The sequence below is a fragment of the Apis mellifera genome, linkage group LG15, assembly GCF_003254395.2.
Source record: "Apis mellifera strain DH4 linkage group LG15, Amel_HAv3.1, whole genome shotgun sequence".
Taxonomy (NCBI): domain Eukaryota; kingdom Metazoa; phylum Arthropoda; class Insecta; order Hymenoptera; family Apidae; genus Apis; species Apis mellifera.
The window spans coordinates 3,898,163-3,913,378 of record NC_037652.1 but is presented as its reverse complement, the minus strand read 5'-3'; the positions used below and the strand labels follow the sequence as shown (position 1 = coordinate 3,913,378).

At 27.3% G+C, this 15,216-nt stretch overlaps 1 protein-coding gene across 3 annotated transcripts; it reads left to right on the top strand.

The window, feature by feature from the left end:
• Window positions 1-2: 2 nt before the first annotated feature.
• On the top strand, window positions 3-14,611 carry LOC413036 (vacuolar protein sorting-associated protein 13B). Of its 3 annotated transcripts, none has more exons than XM_006560704.3 (32): window positions 3-195; window positions 454-737; window positions 818-995; window positions 1,073-1,151; window positions 1,250-1,425; window positions 1,520-1,623; window positions 1,760-2,009; window positions 2,090-2,277; window positions 2,401-2,610; window positions 2,687-2,825; window positions 2,891-3,008; window positions 3,109-3,251; window positions 3,358-3,530; window positions 3,622-3,798; window positions 3,863-4,151; window positions 4,234-4,396; window positions 4,459-4,843; window positions 4,980-5,106; window positions 5,184-5,351; window positions 5,421-5,644; window positions 5,779-5,995; window positions 6,092-6,296; window positions 6,365-6,542; window positions 6,598-8,724; window positions 8,800-8,895; window positions 8,974-12,547; window positions 12,625-13,029; window positions 13,103-13,279; window positions 13,356-13,526; window positions 13,593-13,786; window positions 13,865-14,203; window positions 14,318-14,611. In XM_006560704.3, the coding sequence occupies exons 2-32, from the start codon at window positions 651-653 to the stop codon at window positions 14,546-14,548; spliced, it is 11,292 nt and encodes a 3,763-aa protein (XP_006560767.2). In that variant the 5' UTR covers window positions 3-195; window positions 454-650; the 3' UTR covers window positions 14,549-14,611. The 3 variants fall into 3 exon arrangements, with proteins under 3 accessions (XP_006560767.2, XP_006560766.2, XP_006560768.2); XM_006560703.3 differs by having other exon boundaries at window positions 4,971-5,106; XM_006560705.3 differs by lacking the exons at window positions 3-195; window positions 454-737; window positions 818-995; ... (7 more) ...; window positions 2,891-3,008; window positions 3,109-3,251 and having other exon boundaries at window positions 3,393-3,530; window positions 3,650-3,798; window positions 4,971-5,106.
• The last annotated feature ends 605 nt before the right edge of the window (window positions 14,612-15,216 follow it).

The following is a 15,216-nucleotide window of genomic DNA, read 5'->3' as shown; positions in this document are numbered from 1 at the left end:
TATAATTGCTGTGCACATGCAACTGCAGTGCACGTCAAATTAGAAAGGTTAAAGCAGACAGCATAAATAAAACTTCAAACATATAAAATTAAGATTAAAACTGTCAATTGTAAATCATTCAAAGTGACTATATATTTTTAAAATGCATTTTTATACTTCAATTTATTTCATGATCAACTGCCGATATTCAATAAGGTTAATATGTATTTTATATACATTAAATAGCATATTATAATTTATATTCATTAAAATGAAAATAGAATAAAATATGTTTTTCAAAGCGACTATTAATTCTGTTCACCCTACTACATTTTCCTTTTAAAAATATTTAATTCAATTGCTTTAAAAATGAATATTATTAACAAATTTATGTATACATATTTATTTTAATTTTTGTTCTTATTTATATCATATTAATGATTATACTTATAATTTTAATAATTTTATTTTCAGATAAACTTGTGTGCATTTTTAAATACTATAAATACTTTTTTCTTATCATTGTGCTTGTTATTTCTTCTACCAATATATTTATTATACATATTGAATGAATTAACAGATCAAAAAGAAATTAAAGTATTCTTTATTTATATGAATTTATTAAACTTATACAAGAGTATGTGGAATGTATTGAATTATTATCAATCACAATGTTTAAATTGGAATCGTATATAACACCAGTCATTCTCAGTTATGTTGAAAAATATGTGAAAAATTTTAAACCGGAACAATCTCAGGTATATTAAATATATATAATTAATTTTATTAAAAAAAGTGTATATTTTTTTTTTTAATATATATTATTTCATTATTTTAGGTCTCTTTATGGGGTGGTGATGCATCATTTCAAAATCTTGACTTACGACTGGAGGTTTTAGAAGAACAACTAAATCTTCCCTTTGTTTTTGTTAGTGGTCATATACATGAATTACTTATTCATGTTCCTTGGGTAAAAATTAATTCAGAACCAATTGTGATTACTATTAATACAATAGGTAAATATTAAACAATATGATTTAGATTTATAAAGTTAAATAAATATTTGAAAATAAAAATTTAATTTTTATTTTAGAATGCATTTTAAAATTAAAAGATGATAATAAAATGGAAAGTAATCCTTCTTCCTTGCAAAAAAAACAAGAGATACTACAGTAAATAAATTATTTTTATTAAAATATATATTATACATTATTCTTATGCAAAAATATATATTATGCATTATTCTTATTTGTTGTTATATAATTTATAGGGAAGAAGCTCCTCCTGGTTATATAAAAGGCATAGTAACAAAAGTTGTAAATAATATAACAATTAATTGTAATAATTTAATTCTAAAGTATGTGGAAGAAGATATTGTTCTTAGTGTCAATGTCAGATTCTTAAGTATGCAAACTGTTAATAACAAATGGGAACCAGCATTTACTGGTATATATTTTATTTAAAAATAATCTTTTTATCTTTCATATTATATATGAATATAATATTAAAATTATATTCATATATATAATATATTTTTCAGATGTTAATGGATATGAAGTTATGCTTAGAAAAGTTATTACTATTCAAGATCTAACATTATGTTTAGATAAAATGGATGCATCTGGAAAGATAGAAATATATCAGGTATTATAATTGCAAATTTATTTATATTTAATTTTTTTTACAATATTATGTATAAAAATATAATATTTTTTTTAATATTATATTTTAAATATAATATAATTAAATATAACATTTTTATTATATTTTTTTTATTTAGGATCCTGTTTTATATCGATGTTCTGTTATTATACGTTTAATCATAAACTATCATAGTAATACTGCAAAAAGAGCTTCTATTACACGATTAGACCTTCATTGCCAAAAAATGGAATTTAGTATAACAGAACAACAAGTGCCAATGTTACTCAGATTAGCAGCATTGATAATGGTTTTACAAACAAAACAATTTCCATCTAATAAAGAAAAATCTTTAATTGCTATAGATGAAAGAGAAGATAGTATACAAGGTATTTTATTTATAAAAAATTTCATTGCATCATATGATTTTCATATTTAATGATTTTTATATTATTTAATGATTTTTTAGATGATACAGAACATGTGATAGGAACTACTACAGATACTACAGGATGGGGTGGATGGGCTTGGAATATGGTATCATCTTTATTACCTATCGATTGGGATAATGATTGGTCTACAGAACAACAAATGGCATACTCTGGACATACTATTCATTTAGGCATATATATACAAGATGCAACTTTAACTTTTAAGGTATCTATTTAAAATAAAATAAAAAATAATATAATATATAAATAGATTTTATTTTTCTTTCTTTTTTCTTTTTTTTTTTTTATTTTTTTATTTTTATTTTTATTTTTATTTTTTTTTACATAGACAGTCGAAAATGTTAAGGAACAATTGTTTTATAAATCTCGTAAACTTCGATATAAATCATTTTTGACATTGCGATTGAATGGGGTAGTAGTAGATACATTGCTTCAAGGAATTGCAATGACTAGCTTTCAAATTGGAATGGGTTGCATACGTGTATATCCAAGAGGAACATGTAGCTGTGGTCATCTTGAAGTAGTTGATGGAGCACAAGTAATATTTTATACTATAATTTTTAATTTATAAATATTTTTTATTTGAAGTATGACTAATAAACAGTTTCGTTTAGCCACCTTTATATTTAGTAGCTGGAAAGTTTAATACTCGTTACTTAAAAGATTCATTATTTGATGATGATTCAGTGGAAAATAAAGGGAAAAAACGAGAGTATAAACAAGGAATATATTATCATTTACTTACAGTTTCAGGTAATCAAACTTTAAATCTATATTTATAATTTTGAATTTAAATATTTAGATTAAAACATTTCTAGAGGAGCGATTAATGGAACGATGTCCAGCGTTTTCTATGGACTATGTTCATTGTGTCGAATTGCCAGATGATATAACACCTGAAAAATTGGCAGAGTTTGGATCTAATTTCGAATATAGGTAATTAGATTAAATAATCATTCTTAAAAGAAATTTATATATAATTTTAAAACTTTATAAAATTATAAAAATCTTAATTAATATACTTTTTTTTTTTTAGTAATTTTCGCGAACGTAGAGTAATGAGATACGTTATAGGTGATTTAACTATTAGATTATGTTCAGGTGTTTTTCACCGTATCGAAACAATAAAACAAGCTGCCGCAAATTACGATTATAATCCATATCTCATTACAAAATCAGGTATTTATTTATATTATTTGATTATATATGTATATATATATATATACACATATGTATTTATATGAAAAAATTATCTGTAGAATATATATTATTTATAAATTATCAGATCCACTTGTAAACGAACTTCCTCCAGTTACATTGGAAGAATATGAAGCATTGCGAGAAAATGTATCTATGGTTGAAACAAAATTATTAATAGTTAAAGCTTCACTTCAACTACAATTAGCAGATCATTCTATTACAGGACTTCCAAGACAGAGAAAGATAGTTGAAAGTCGAGTAAATAATAAATATTTAATATGCATAGATATATAATGAATAATATTTATTGAAATATTATTTATTTTTTTCTTTTACATTATTTTTCTAGACGACGCCATTAACACCTGCTCTTACAGATGATCCTTATATGAGCATTGAATGTGATGAAGTAATACTAACTATGCTCCAACCTTTATATCCATTTAGGCTTGCAGCTTGTGCATCCAAACAAACTGATATTCCAACCGAAATGTTTAATCAATGTCATAAGATTATTACATTACAGGTAATGGAAAAATAAATGCAATATATATATATCTTTTTTTATGATAATAATATTTAATTAACAGGTCAATGGAGCCAGAAGTCAACTTTATTTAACAAAAAGTTGCCATACATCGATAATAATGCCTTATTCTATTGAATGTAAAATTCAAAAATTGCTGTATCCACAGTATTGGAAAAATGGCGACTTAATACATGAAATATATGAAGCACATATTGACAGTATTACAATTACAGGAACAAAAGCAAAATTAATGGCTGCTATATCTATCTTAACTTCAATTTTGAATTCTAATGATACAACAAATCCTCTTATTTGTTCTTCTTTATTTATTGATGCCTGCCAAGAAACAAGTATGTGCTGCTTTATAATAATCAAAAATATTTAATTTATACTATATATAATATATAATATAATATCAAAAAAATTTTTTAGATCCTGTATATCTGGAATTATTATTAGAAAACGTAAATTGTAAAAAATTATCATCTTTAATTACGATATCAAATGAATTAAGTATAAATTCGGTAAAAATGTTTGCTCTTAATGAATCACAGCAAGCTTTTATATTTTCGGGACCAGAAAGTAATATTTACGGGTTGGTATACTTTAAATATATTAGCTAAATAAATACCATATTAATTCTTTTTTTATTTTTAGTGATACAGCAAATAAAGCGCTATTAACTATTGTAATGCAATTTCCACTAAATATTGATAAACAAACGCATCCACCTTTGATTTCACTTCAAATAGCAGATATCAGAGCTTCGGTTGATCCACTGCTTTTTAAATGGTTAGAATATCGTGTTACGTATTATAATTTGGGTACTTTATGTACGACGCGACCCGAAACGCAACATTTTGAAGGTGCATCTTCTGATACTGGTACAAAGAAAAAAACATTTCCTAGTTTACACGAAAGTGTACATAGTTCTTCAGATAAAGAAAAACGAAAATCCGTCATAATCACAGAAAAATCAAAAACTTTACAAAATGATGAAATTGAAAAAAAACATGACTCTAAATCTGAAAATAAAGGACAGGTACATTACTTAATTATTTAACTAAATAATGACGCAGTTTCAAGTAATAAAAAATTTAATAATTAATATTTTTTTATTAATTATGTCTATAATCTTTTATTAGTTATAAAAAATTAATCTGTAATAGAACTTACAGAATTTGGGAATATTGGCCAGATTAGCAGAACTGTACCCATGGTGGTGTGGACTTGTATTAAGTGGATGTGTTGGACATATTGTTATTTATATACCATCGATTACAATGAGTGGTATTGGTGCATATGGTAAGTATATATATATATATATATTTTATAAATAATTTATTTGTAACTTTTTATAATAGTGATATTCATTAATTTAGGAATAGAAGAAGCCAAAGACAGAGCATTAAAAAACGATAATAAATTACAAATATTAATAATAAAATTACCTTCCCTTCTTGTTCATTCGGCTAATATAAATTTCGAATTACTTATACCTTATCTTCAAGAATTACCAGTTAAATTGCCAAAATCAATGTGGACTAGTAGTAAGTAATAAAAAATATATTAAGAAATATTTGTAAAATGTTTTATTTTATTTTAATAATTTATTTTAGAATTACAAAGTTTTCCATGGACATTAAGTCTTGTTGATTTTCATTGTTATATGTTACAACAACAGACACAAAAAAATTTTATCAAAAAAGTTTCATTAAATGCTACAGTCGCTCTTACAACTAAGATTGCAACATCTCAATCTGGAGAAAATACATTAGCTGCTTTAGGTGTTTGTGTTCATATTGATAATTCTCCAATTATTGTTTCCATTTCTGAAGAACAGGTATTGTAATAAAATTATTGTATATAGAAAATATATTATTTTATTATATTCAAAAAACATTTAAAACATTTTCTAAATATTATACTTTATTATATATATTATATTATATAATTATATGAATTATATTTTTTTAGGTAGTTTTCATGAGCAAAATAATTTCAAATATTTTAACTGCGTTACGAACTACAACGAGTAATAATAAAAGTGTCATACCTAGTAATCAAATAAATACCGAAACACAAGTTCTTCCAATCATATCTCAAACTCCATCTACACCAACACAATTACTATATCCTGAAGATACAACTACAAATTCGACTATTTCAACTTCAAAAGATGATAATACACAAGGTATCATATAATTAAATTGTTTTCCATATATCCTTATATATGGAAAATATGTGTATAATATGCTTGTATCATATATATGTAATATATTTTTTATAGATACGGATGAATTAGTTTTGACAGCATGGATTCAATGGACTATAACAAAAATTGCGATTAAATTATATGTGACGGAAAAAGAGACTTTATCTTCATTAAAATTAGTACTTGAATTAGAAGATATTATTACTTCTTTAGATATGCAACCTGTTTATTTTAAATTAAAAAATAAAATTACAACAGTCACAATATTTCATTATACAAGGTATATCATTATATAAAATGATAATTTGTACAATTTTTTTTAATAAGCTAGTTAAAAATTTTTGATAGAGCACCAAATTCACCAACTTGGGACATTGGCGAATATGTAGGTGCAGTTCTTTGTGGAAGAGAGGATAGTTTAGAAAAAGGTGATGATTCTGGTTTTTTAAGTTTTACCCTTACTAGAGCAAAATCAGGAAATGTTCATACTCGATGGGGCACTTATAAACGACACAAGAGTCAAAAGGTATTGAAAAACATTTAATATTTAAAACAATGCTAATATTTAATTTATTTTAAAGTTTCAGAAAGATATAATAACAGAAACAACTTTATCTTCTAATAGCTATATTTCTGAAATAGTTATTAAAGTGCAAATGGTAGATATAATTTTACCACTTACTATTGTTAATAAATATATGCAATTAGTAAAACCTTTTACATGTTTTTACGAATCAATTGAGAAAGATGTAATTGAAAGTTCTGAACAAAGTGTCACAACACACTTAAACAGCATTACTAGTCTTGATAATGAAATTTTACCATTAATATATTTAGACTTTAAAGGACTTAGATTGATGCTACCAGTTTCAAATATTACAAAAATTAAACCACAACATGATCTATTAATGATTCAATTAGATGGAATCCGTATTACACCACATGCAGAAAATCCAATTTGTAGAACACCTTTAAGATTAGATATATATCAACTTGCAGCTCAAGCAAATATTTTAAGTATACCAGGTTCTGCAGTAGAAGATCGACAATATCAAATTAATATAAAAAATATATGTGCTCACACAACTACTTGGAAGAATTATCAAATGACTATAAACAAGAAAATGTCTCAATCGTATTTATATACTATGAATGAAAACCCTGCATTAGAATGGAATAAACTTGGACATGGAAGTAGTTTAGAACGCCAATTCTCCACACTTCCGCTATTATCAAAATTTGATTTGTGCTTGATCATTGCTCCACCTGTGCTATTTAAACCAGATATTATAGTATGTGGAAGTGCAATTGAAGTGAATTGTATTACAGATATTGAATTAACAATAAATTTAGATCAGATTCAACTGATTTCGATCTTAAATAATGAATTAAAAAATGTATTATCAGGAAATTTTGAACGAGATAAAATTAGTACAACTACATATATCAACATACCACAGAAACCTCTTTCAACAATAGGAAATATTAAACAAATTACTTGGATAAAACAATCTTCGGATGATATAGATATTGATGTCACCAAAGATAGCGGTATAGATTTTGAAACATCTAGCGTGAATTCCACAATTGTTGGCAAACCAATATCTTCAAATACTTCAATTCTTTTACCATTTGAATTTCTTGTGAACTGTGGAAAAATAACTTTTGTGCTTTATGATATTCATCAAGCAGTCACAGAATATGAAGTTGATATAAATGAAGTTGAAGAGGATGAAGGAGAAAGTCAAAAACAACCACTCTTTTACATAATGATTAATCAGCCGAACATTTATTTTTCGCAACAACATCCATCGCAAAAAATACAAATATCTTGTTTTGATATAACAATGGCGCTTGGAGATAAGGATAATCAAGAATTAATTTCAATACCAACAGAAAAAGACTTCAAAGTTTTTATGATCGAAACGAAAAATGGCGATTTACATCCAGATACAGGCATTCCTCCATCTTTTATAACAATGAAATATGAAAAAACCATAACAAAAAATCCACAATATTTTATAGATATGGGTAGACCTACAAAGATTTATTTTTCTTTATCCAGGCTAAATCAGATATATATTATAAAAAATAAAATACAGTCACGTTTTATCAAGCAATATGAAACAAAAATAATAGAACAATATGATGATGTTAAAACATCTTCAATAACAAAATCGAAAAAATTAAATTGGCCTGATCTGAATATATGTACAAAACAAATTGTATTATCACTTAAAACTGATTCCGGTGCCGAAATAATAACTAGTTTAGCTTCATTATCTGGAAATATTTCATCTCTTCTTAGACCTGACAGAATATATTCCAACACATCTGTAGATTCTCTTATCATATCAGTAATTTTGAATAGTAACATAAAAGTGCTTTTAAATCCATGGTGTTGCAATATTACAATATGCTTACTTTGGGAAACTTGGTTAAACATTGACTCTATTCCTCAAATACAAATACAAGCAGATAGTGATAGTCTTTATTTAGATTTTGGACCAGAACAAATAAAAATTATTAGAAATGTTATGGAAGATTGTCAATTATTATTACATGAATTAACAAGATCACCTAAAAAATTTAAAAATAATGAAAAGCAAATTGTTCTTTCGAGTGAACAACATTATAAAGACGATCTCAAAGCAGGCGCATTCCAATTTGTAAACGGAAATGCAGATGAATTACCTTTTCCATATCAAGTAAGTTTATAAAATATAATATTTTTTCAATAGCAACTTTAAAAAATCATTTTAAATAATTATTTAATTCATCAGGTTATATTTTTCACTTATCCTCAACAATCAATGGCTTGGAGATATCCTCAACCAAGAACATTAACTAAAATACATGTATCTCCAGTTCCATTTGAAGTAAGTAAAATATTTTTCTTAAAAAATTATATATCCAAACATCTTTTAATTTTATAACAATTTTTCTTTATTTTTTAGACATTAGATTCTGATATTGGATATGTTGATAAAGTACTTTGTGCTCTCGAATATTGGAGTGACAGTCATATGTCTTATCAGCGATATGCCGATTTTTACTTATCAGAAACAGATTCCTATCGTTTAGAACTTCCTGAGAAATCCCCAGCAAGAGCAGTAGCTTGTATATGGCGCGTAGTTTTACTACCAAATAATAATCGACCTCTTACCAAAACTATAATTTCGGCTCGCGTTCTTGCAGCTTGTTTACGAATTGATTCATATTTCAATTCTTCAATTATACCTAATATACAAGCTGCGCTTAATATTGGCACTATTCATGTATCCATGTACAATCATGTTAGTACAATTACATACAATAATTTACAAGCTCCATTAAAAAATTATAGTTTGAAAGGTACAATACCCGAAATTCAGTGTTTTATGACTTTGGAACATAAAGGAGCTATTCTTGTATTTAATAGATGGATAGACGGTTCTGTTTTGATTGATATTAGTGGTACATTTGGAGTACATATACTAGATTATGGTCACTTAACTATGCAAGAAATATTGGATCCTCTAGAAGCAAGATTTCAATTATCTCTATCAGACAAAACAGATATATCTTTCATATGCAGTCCATTTGCATTGAAATTGAGTCCAACAATAGCTCATACTCTTGTAGTTTCAATGCATTTATGGTATGCATCCTTAGAAGAAGAAACCAAGAGCACGATTCTATTCACACGTTACGTGATAGCTAACGATAGCAATATGGCTATCCTTTTTGGCCAAAGTGGAGCAGGAGATAATATATTATTGGAAAGTAGACAATGTATCTTTTATTCATGGCGAAATATTGGCAACAAAATGTTACGAATAGCCATAGAAGAAAATATTTGGTTATGGAGTAAACCATTTTCTGTTGGTGCAGATGGAATTCAAGCAATCGAATTCAATAATTCTATCATGAAAGCAGCAGTATTTGTAAGCGTTACATCACTCTCAGCTACACAGAAACTTGTAACATTTTCTGGTCAACTTATAATTTCAAATCAATTAATTGATAACTTCGAAATGAAATTAGTTAAATATGAAACTGAAATCGGATCAAAAGTGACTGTATTAAAAGATGTATATCCCATTCTTGGTAAAACTCGACCACCATCTGTCATACTTGATGGAAATAAAAAAATGGCAATACGTCTACGGTTCACGAATGTGCCAAATTTATCTTGGACTGGTGATATTCCTCTTCAACCTAACGCTAAATGGGGACAACCATGGCTTGTTAAAGTTCCGTTACAAGAACGAGGACAATTTTTAAGTATTTGGGTACGAATAATAACGCAAATAATTCAGGATAAAACAAAAGTACTAGCTGTACTTAGTCCACTCTACATGATTCGATCGCATTTACCAGTACCAGCTAGAGTGCAAATGGATACACCTTCATTGAAAATATCTTTAAGCACAATGGTAAATGGTCGAGGTGAAAAACAGCAATTATATTGTCCTGGAACATTTGAACATTTTCATCAGTTAACATTTCAATTAGAAACCGGAGTTTCTACATCTAATCCATATGTACCATTGTCATATAGCTCTGTGGATCAAAGAAAATTCTTTAAAAGACCTGAAATTGAAGATATTGATAACATTTTACAAGAACTTGAAAATCAAAAAGATGAACTTCAATGGCCTTTCCAAGGAGACGAGGTCGAAGAATGGGTATCTGCTGAACAACCTCAGACACATGTACAGGTGAAATATCAAGATGCTGGATTAATTTCAAGTACTTTACTATTAGAATTACAGCCTTGGTGTTTCATGTTAAATTCCATGGGATGCCATTTGTCTCTCGTATCAGAAGACATTGAACTTTGTCAAATTCCTCACTATGGAATTGTAACGCCACCAAAATTAGAAGGTACATTCCATTTATGTGTTGGTATCTGTGATACATTTTACACATCCCAAGCCTTACAATTAGCTCGACTTGATTGGAGTCAAAATTTTTACATGCCACGAATCGGTGGACTCATTCCTGTTGAAGGAAACATTAAATCATGCGTTGATTGCGGTTCGAGTGTTTCGATCATGAGTATCAATTCGAGTATGCATGAAGATATGCGACTTGTACGTATAACGAGTAGTCATGTTATTAGTAACTTAACATCTCAAGAATTATGCATTGCAACATTGGCAGTACATGAAGATACAACTAGACTTGAATTACCTAATGATCTTACTCCTTATAGTCTTAATATTTCACCATCTGAAGATCAGAAACAAGGTATTCCAATTACACAATGGTACACGTTATACATGGAAGATATTATAGAGCCTCTTGTACTTTATATATCTTTGAGTGTAGGGCATAAATGGTCCTGTCCAATTCGAGTCGATCAAGGTATGAGTCGTAAATGCATTGCCATTCCAAATGGTTCTACTACTATACCAGTAGTCATTACAATACAAGAAGACAAAGGCACAACATATATAATGATACATGTAGATTATCATCCTCAACTATTTATTGAAAATACTTGTGCTTTTAAAATTCTAGTAGGTCAAGCTAATGAAACAGGAGATGGTATAATAACAGATACTTTTCACTTTACATGGATTTGTGAAATAGAAAGTAATGCAACAAGCCATTATTCTACTCCTTCTAATAGTAGTAGATTACCTGATGTACCTATTATTAATACATCGAATATACTATTATTTTCCGCTGTGACAAATAGCCATAATGATAAGATAATAAGAAGTAAAGAACTACGATGGTCAAGAGGTATAAATTTATCCGCTATATCAAATACATCAGTGGATCAGTATGTACGGCTACCATCTTATGGAGACGTGAAGTTAATTATGCAGAATCGTTGTTATACTACTTACATTAATATTGTTCCAATATCTCAAGTAGAAGTGTCCGCGAGGGATATTAGAAGTCGACTTTTACGAAAAGAAAACGATATGAAAGATGCAGAAATGATACGTGATAAATTTTCTAGCGATCCAGATGATGAAAAAACAATTATAAATGTTCAAAGTTCTGAAAGCTCAACTTCAGTAACAACTTTCTTCTCAGCTCAAGATGATTCTATCGTTACAGAAACTAAAACTGCTTCGCAGATAAATTTACGACAATTAATAACGGATATAGAAAATGTGAAAATCAATACGAATGATGACACAAAAGATATTGATGAAAATATTTCTAAAGAAGGTTCAGCGACTATTTGTCTTCGTGGCGTTACCATAATTATTATGCATGACATGAATGAAAATGCTCAAAGAATTGAAGTAGCTAGCTTATCTATGATCGATGTCATTGTTGCCATTAATGCAAGATCTAGGATTATAAATATACGTGCCTTTGTAGGCGATTTACAATTAGATAATCAGTTATTTGATCAAGGAGGTTTTGATTTTCCAGTAGTATTAATTAGCCAAAGTCCGCTTGTAATAAAAGAAACAACATTTTACACAAATAATTGTTTAATAAATAAAATAGAACAAATAAGAGAAAATTCATTAATTGCGATTGATTACGTATTAGAAAATTGTCAGGGACAATTAAGAGGTATTTAATATTTTTATAATTTCTTTAAATTTCTTTAAATATTTTACATAAGTTTTTTTATCTTGATAATTTTTCAGCATCAAAAGATCTTCATATAAAAATTGCACCAATCAGTGCTTACATTGAAGATACATATATAACTCAATTATTGAATTATGCAACTTCAATGATACCATTTCGAGTTTTTGAATCAGATGATATGAAAAAAACAAGAATGTTAGTTTCAACTATTGGAGTGTACATTCCCGATTATATAATGGTTGATGCAAAAATATTAAGTAGTCCATTAAGATTACAAAATTTAAAGATAGAACCTATATCTATCTTATTAAGTGTACATACTTCTATACATTTATATTTGGCTTTAGATCATTCTCCTTTGTATTTTAGTAGTTTTGAAAAAAAAAATATTTTAACTACTTCTTATAGACTTGGCAATGCAATTACAATGCATTACTTATCTGGTGCTATATTTGGGGCAGGTATGAAAATTATATTATATATCTAAATCTTTTTTTATATTAAATTTTACGTTTTAAAATATTTGTGCTTTAGGTTGGGTAGTAGGATCTTTAGAAATATTAGGTTCACCTGGTAGTTTAGCACAAGCTCTTGGTTCAGGACTTCGAGATTTTATTTCTCTTCCATTTCAAGGTTTGTTACAAGGACCATGGGGTTTTATTGTTGGAATAACACATGGTTCGGCTAGCTTAATGAGACACGTTACAGCAGGTATTAACATATTAACATATGAACATGATAATTATAAAGCTTATTTATATTTTTATATTTAATTTATTTTATACAGGTACATTAAACTCCGTAACGAAATTAGCATCTAGCGTAGCACGAAATTTGGATCGTTTAACACTCGATGAAGAACATCTTCAAAGGCAAGAAGAATCCCGTAGAATGCGTCCTCAAGGAATGGCGCAAGGATTATATCAAGGCTTGACAGGATTTGGAATGAGTCTTCTCGGTATTTAAATATATTTTTTTTAAATTTATTATTTCGTATTAATAAAACTTTTCTTTATCTATTTAGCCGCAGTTGCGGGTTTGGCTCATCATCCTTTACAGCAAGTTTGGTCTGGGGAAATAACTACTAAAAGTCTCGTGACGGGTGTTGGACTTGGACTTGTTGGAGTAGTTACTAAACCTTTAAGTGGAGCTGCAGAATTATTAGCGTTGACAGGACAAGGTTTACTTCAAGGAGCTGGTTGGAATTCTTTGCCTTCAGTAATAACTCGTCCTTAATGAAACTTATTTTAAATATATTTTTAATAAAATTACTTAAAAATAAATACATTTTTATAGCCTAGACAACGTCCAGTGGTTCAATATACATCGGGCAATAATAATGCAACTATTAGATATGCTTGGTGGTTATTACCTTTACTTGAAAATAATCATGGAAATATCTTGCATGTTACTAATGCAGATTACTTAATCCAGCAAGGCACTAGTCGTCCTATAACGTTAGTTCTAACACGACATGCGTTGTTAATAGTTAACACGGCTGAAGATAACGTAGAACGGATATTTTTATTAAAAGATTTAACGAGTGCCGATCATCATTTGGAATCGACGATATGTTTATATTGTTCTCCTGAAATGATACAAACTAGCAGAGCTATATCTCCAGCACCATATGAAGTATAATATATTATATTTTACGATTTTTTTTATTAAATTTAATTATTTATATATATTATATATATTAAGAATTAGGATATATATATATATAATTTTTAATATTTCTGTTAATAGATGGATCGTGAAATGCGAGCACGAGTAGCGGAATATGTACGAACTAGTAGTACTGGTTTAGCTAGTGTTTCTACAAATAGTGATGTACAATCTGATATTTTTGAGAACACTACTCCTAATTCTGATCGTACACTCACATTTTATGTTTCCCCAGATTCGCGTAATTATTTATTATCGCTATTTAACATCGCCAAACGACAAAGTCAAGGTAGTGGATTTACAGTGTTATAATGAATAAGTAGAATGTATTAGATTATTTTCTTGTATTCAAAAGTAGAAACAGTGATTAACGCTCTGCTTCCAAAAAATGAAAAGTGATAAAATAGTATTATTGGATTTAAAAATTATTTTTAAATGTGATGTGCAAAAAAGTTCGAATTACAGTTCGATATACATGTGTACATATTTACAACAACATTTTTGATTTTATTTTAAGTAATAAATTTAAATTTATGTATTTTATTTCATCTTATAATATATTGCACAGAATAAGATTATGCACAATTTAAAAAAAATGTTCTTATATAAAAAAAAACGCTTTTTCAACTTTTATATAAAAATTTAATGATTAAAAATGATTAAAAAAACTCTTTTCATAAATCTTGTTGTAAAATTTAATAAATAACATATATAATGTACATATCATAAAAAAATCATGAAAGTATGTTTGCAAATTTAAATATGTGATCAATGCATTTTTATTAATATAATATATATTACATTCTGTGCAAATATTTCATGCAACATTTGTAACAAAATAACAAATATATGATAAAGGACAAATTTTTTGTGACTTAAAAATATCTATATATAGTGTATTATCATTTATTTAATATTTGATATGTATGAATTGAAAATAGAATGCAATAAAATATAAAAAATTTTATATATTTAGTCAA

Coding starts and splice junctions, on each gene's coding strand:
- LOC413036 (XM_006560703.3), top strand. CDS start 651: ATGTTTAAATTGGAATCGTATATAACACCAGTCATTCTCAGTTATGTT. Junction 996..1,072: donor GATTACTATTAATACAATAG/GTAAATATTAAA, acceptor TTTTTATTTTAG/AATGCATTTTAAAATTAAAA. Junction 3,799..3,862: donor ATAAGATTATTACATTACAG/GTAATGGAAAAA, acceptor TTTAATTAACAG/GTCAATGGAGCCAGAAGTCA.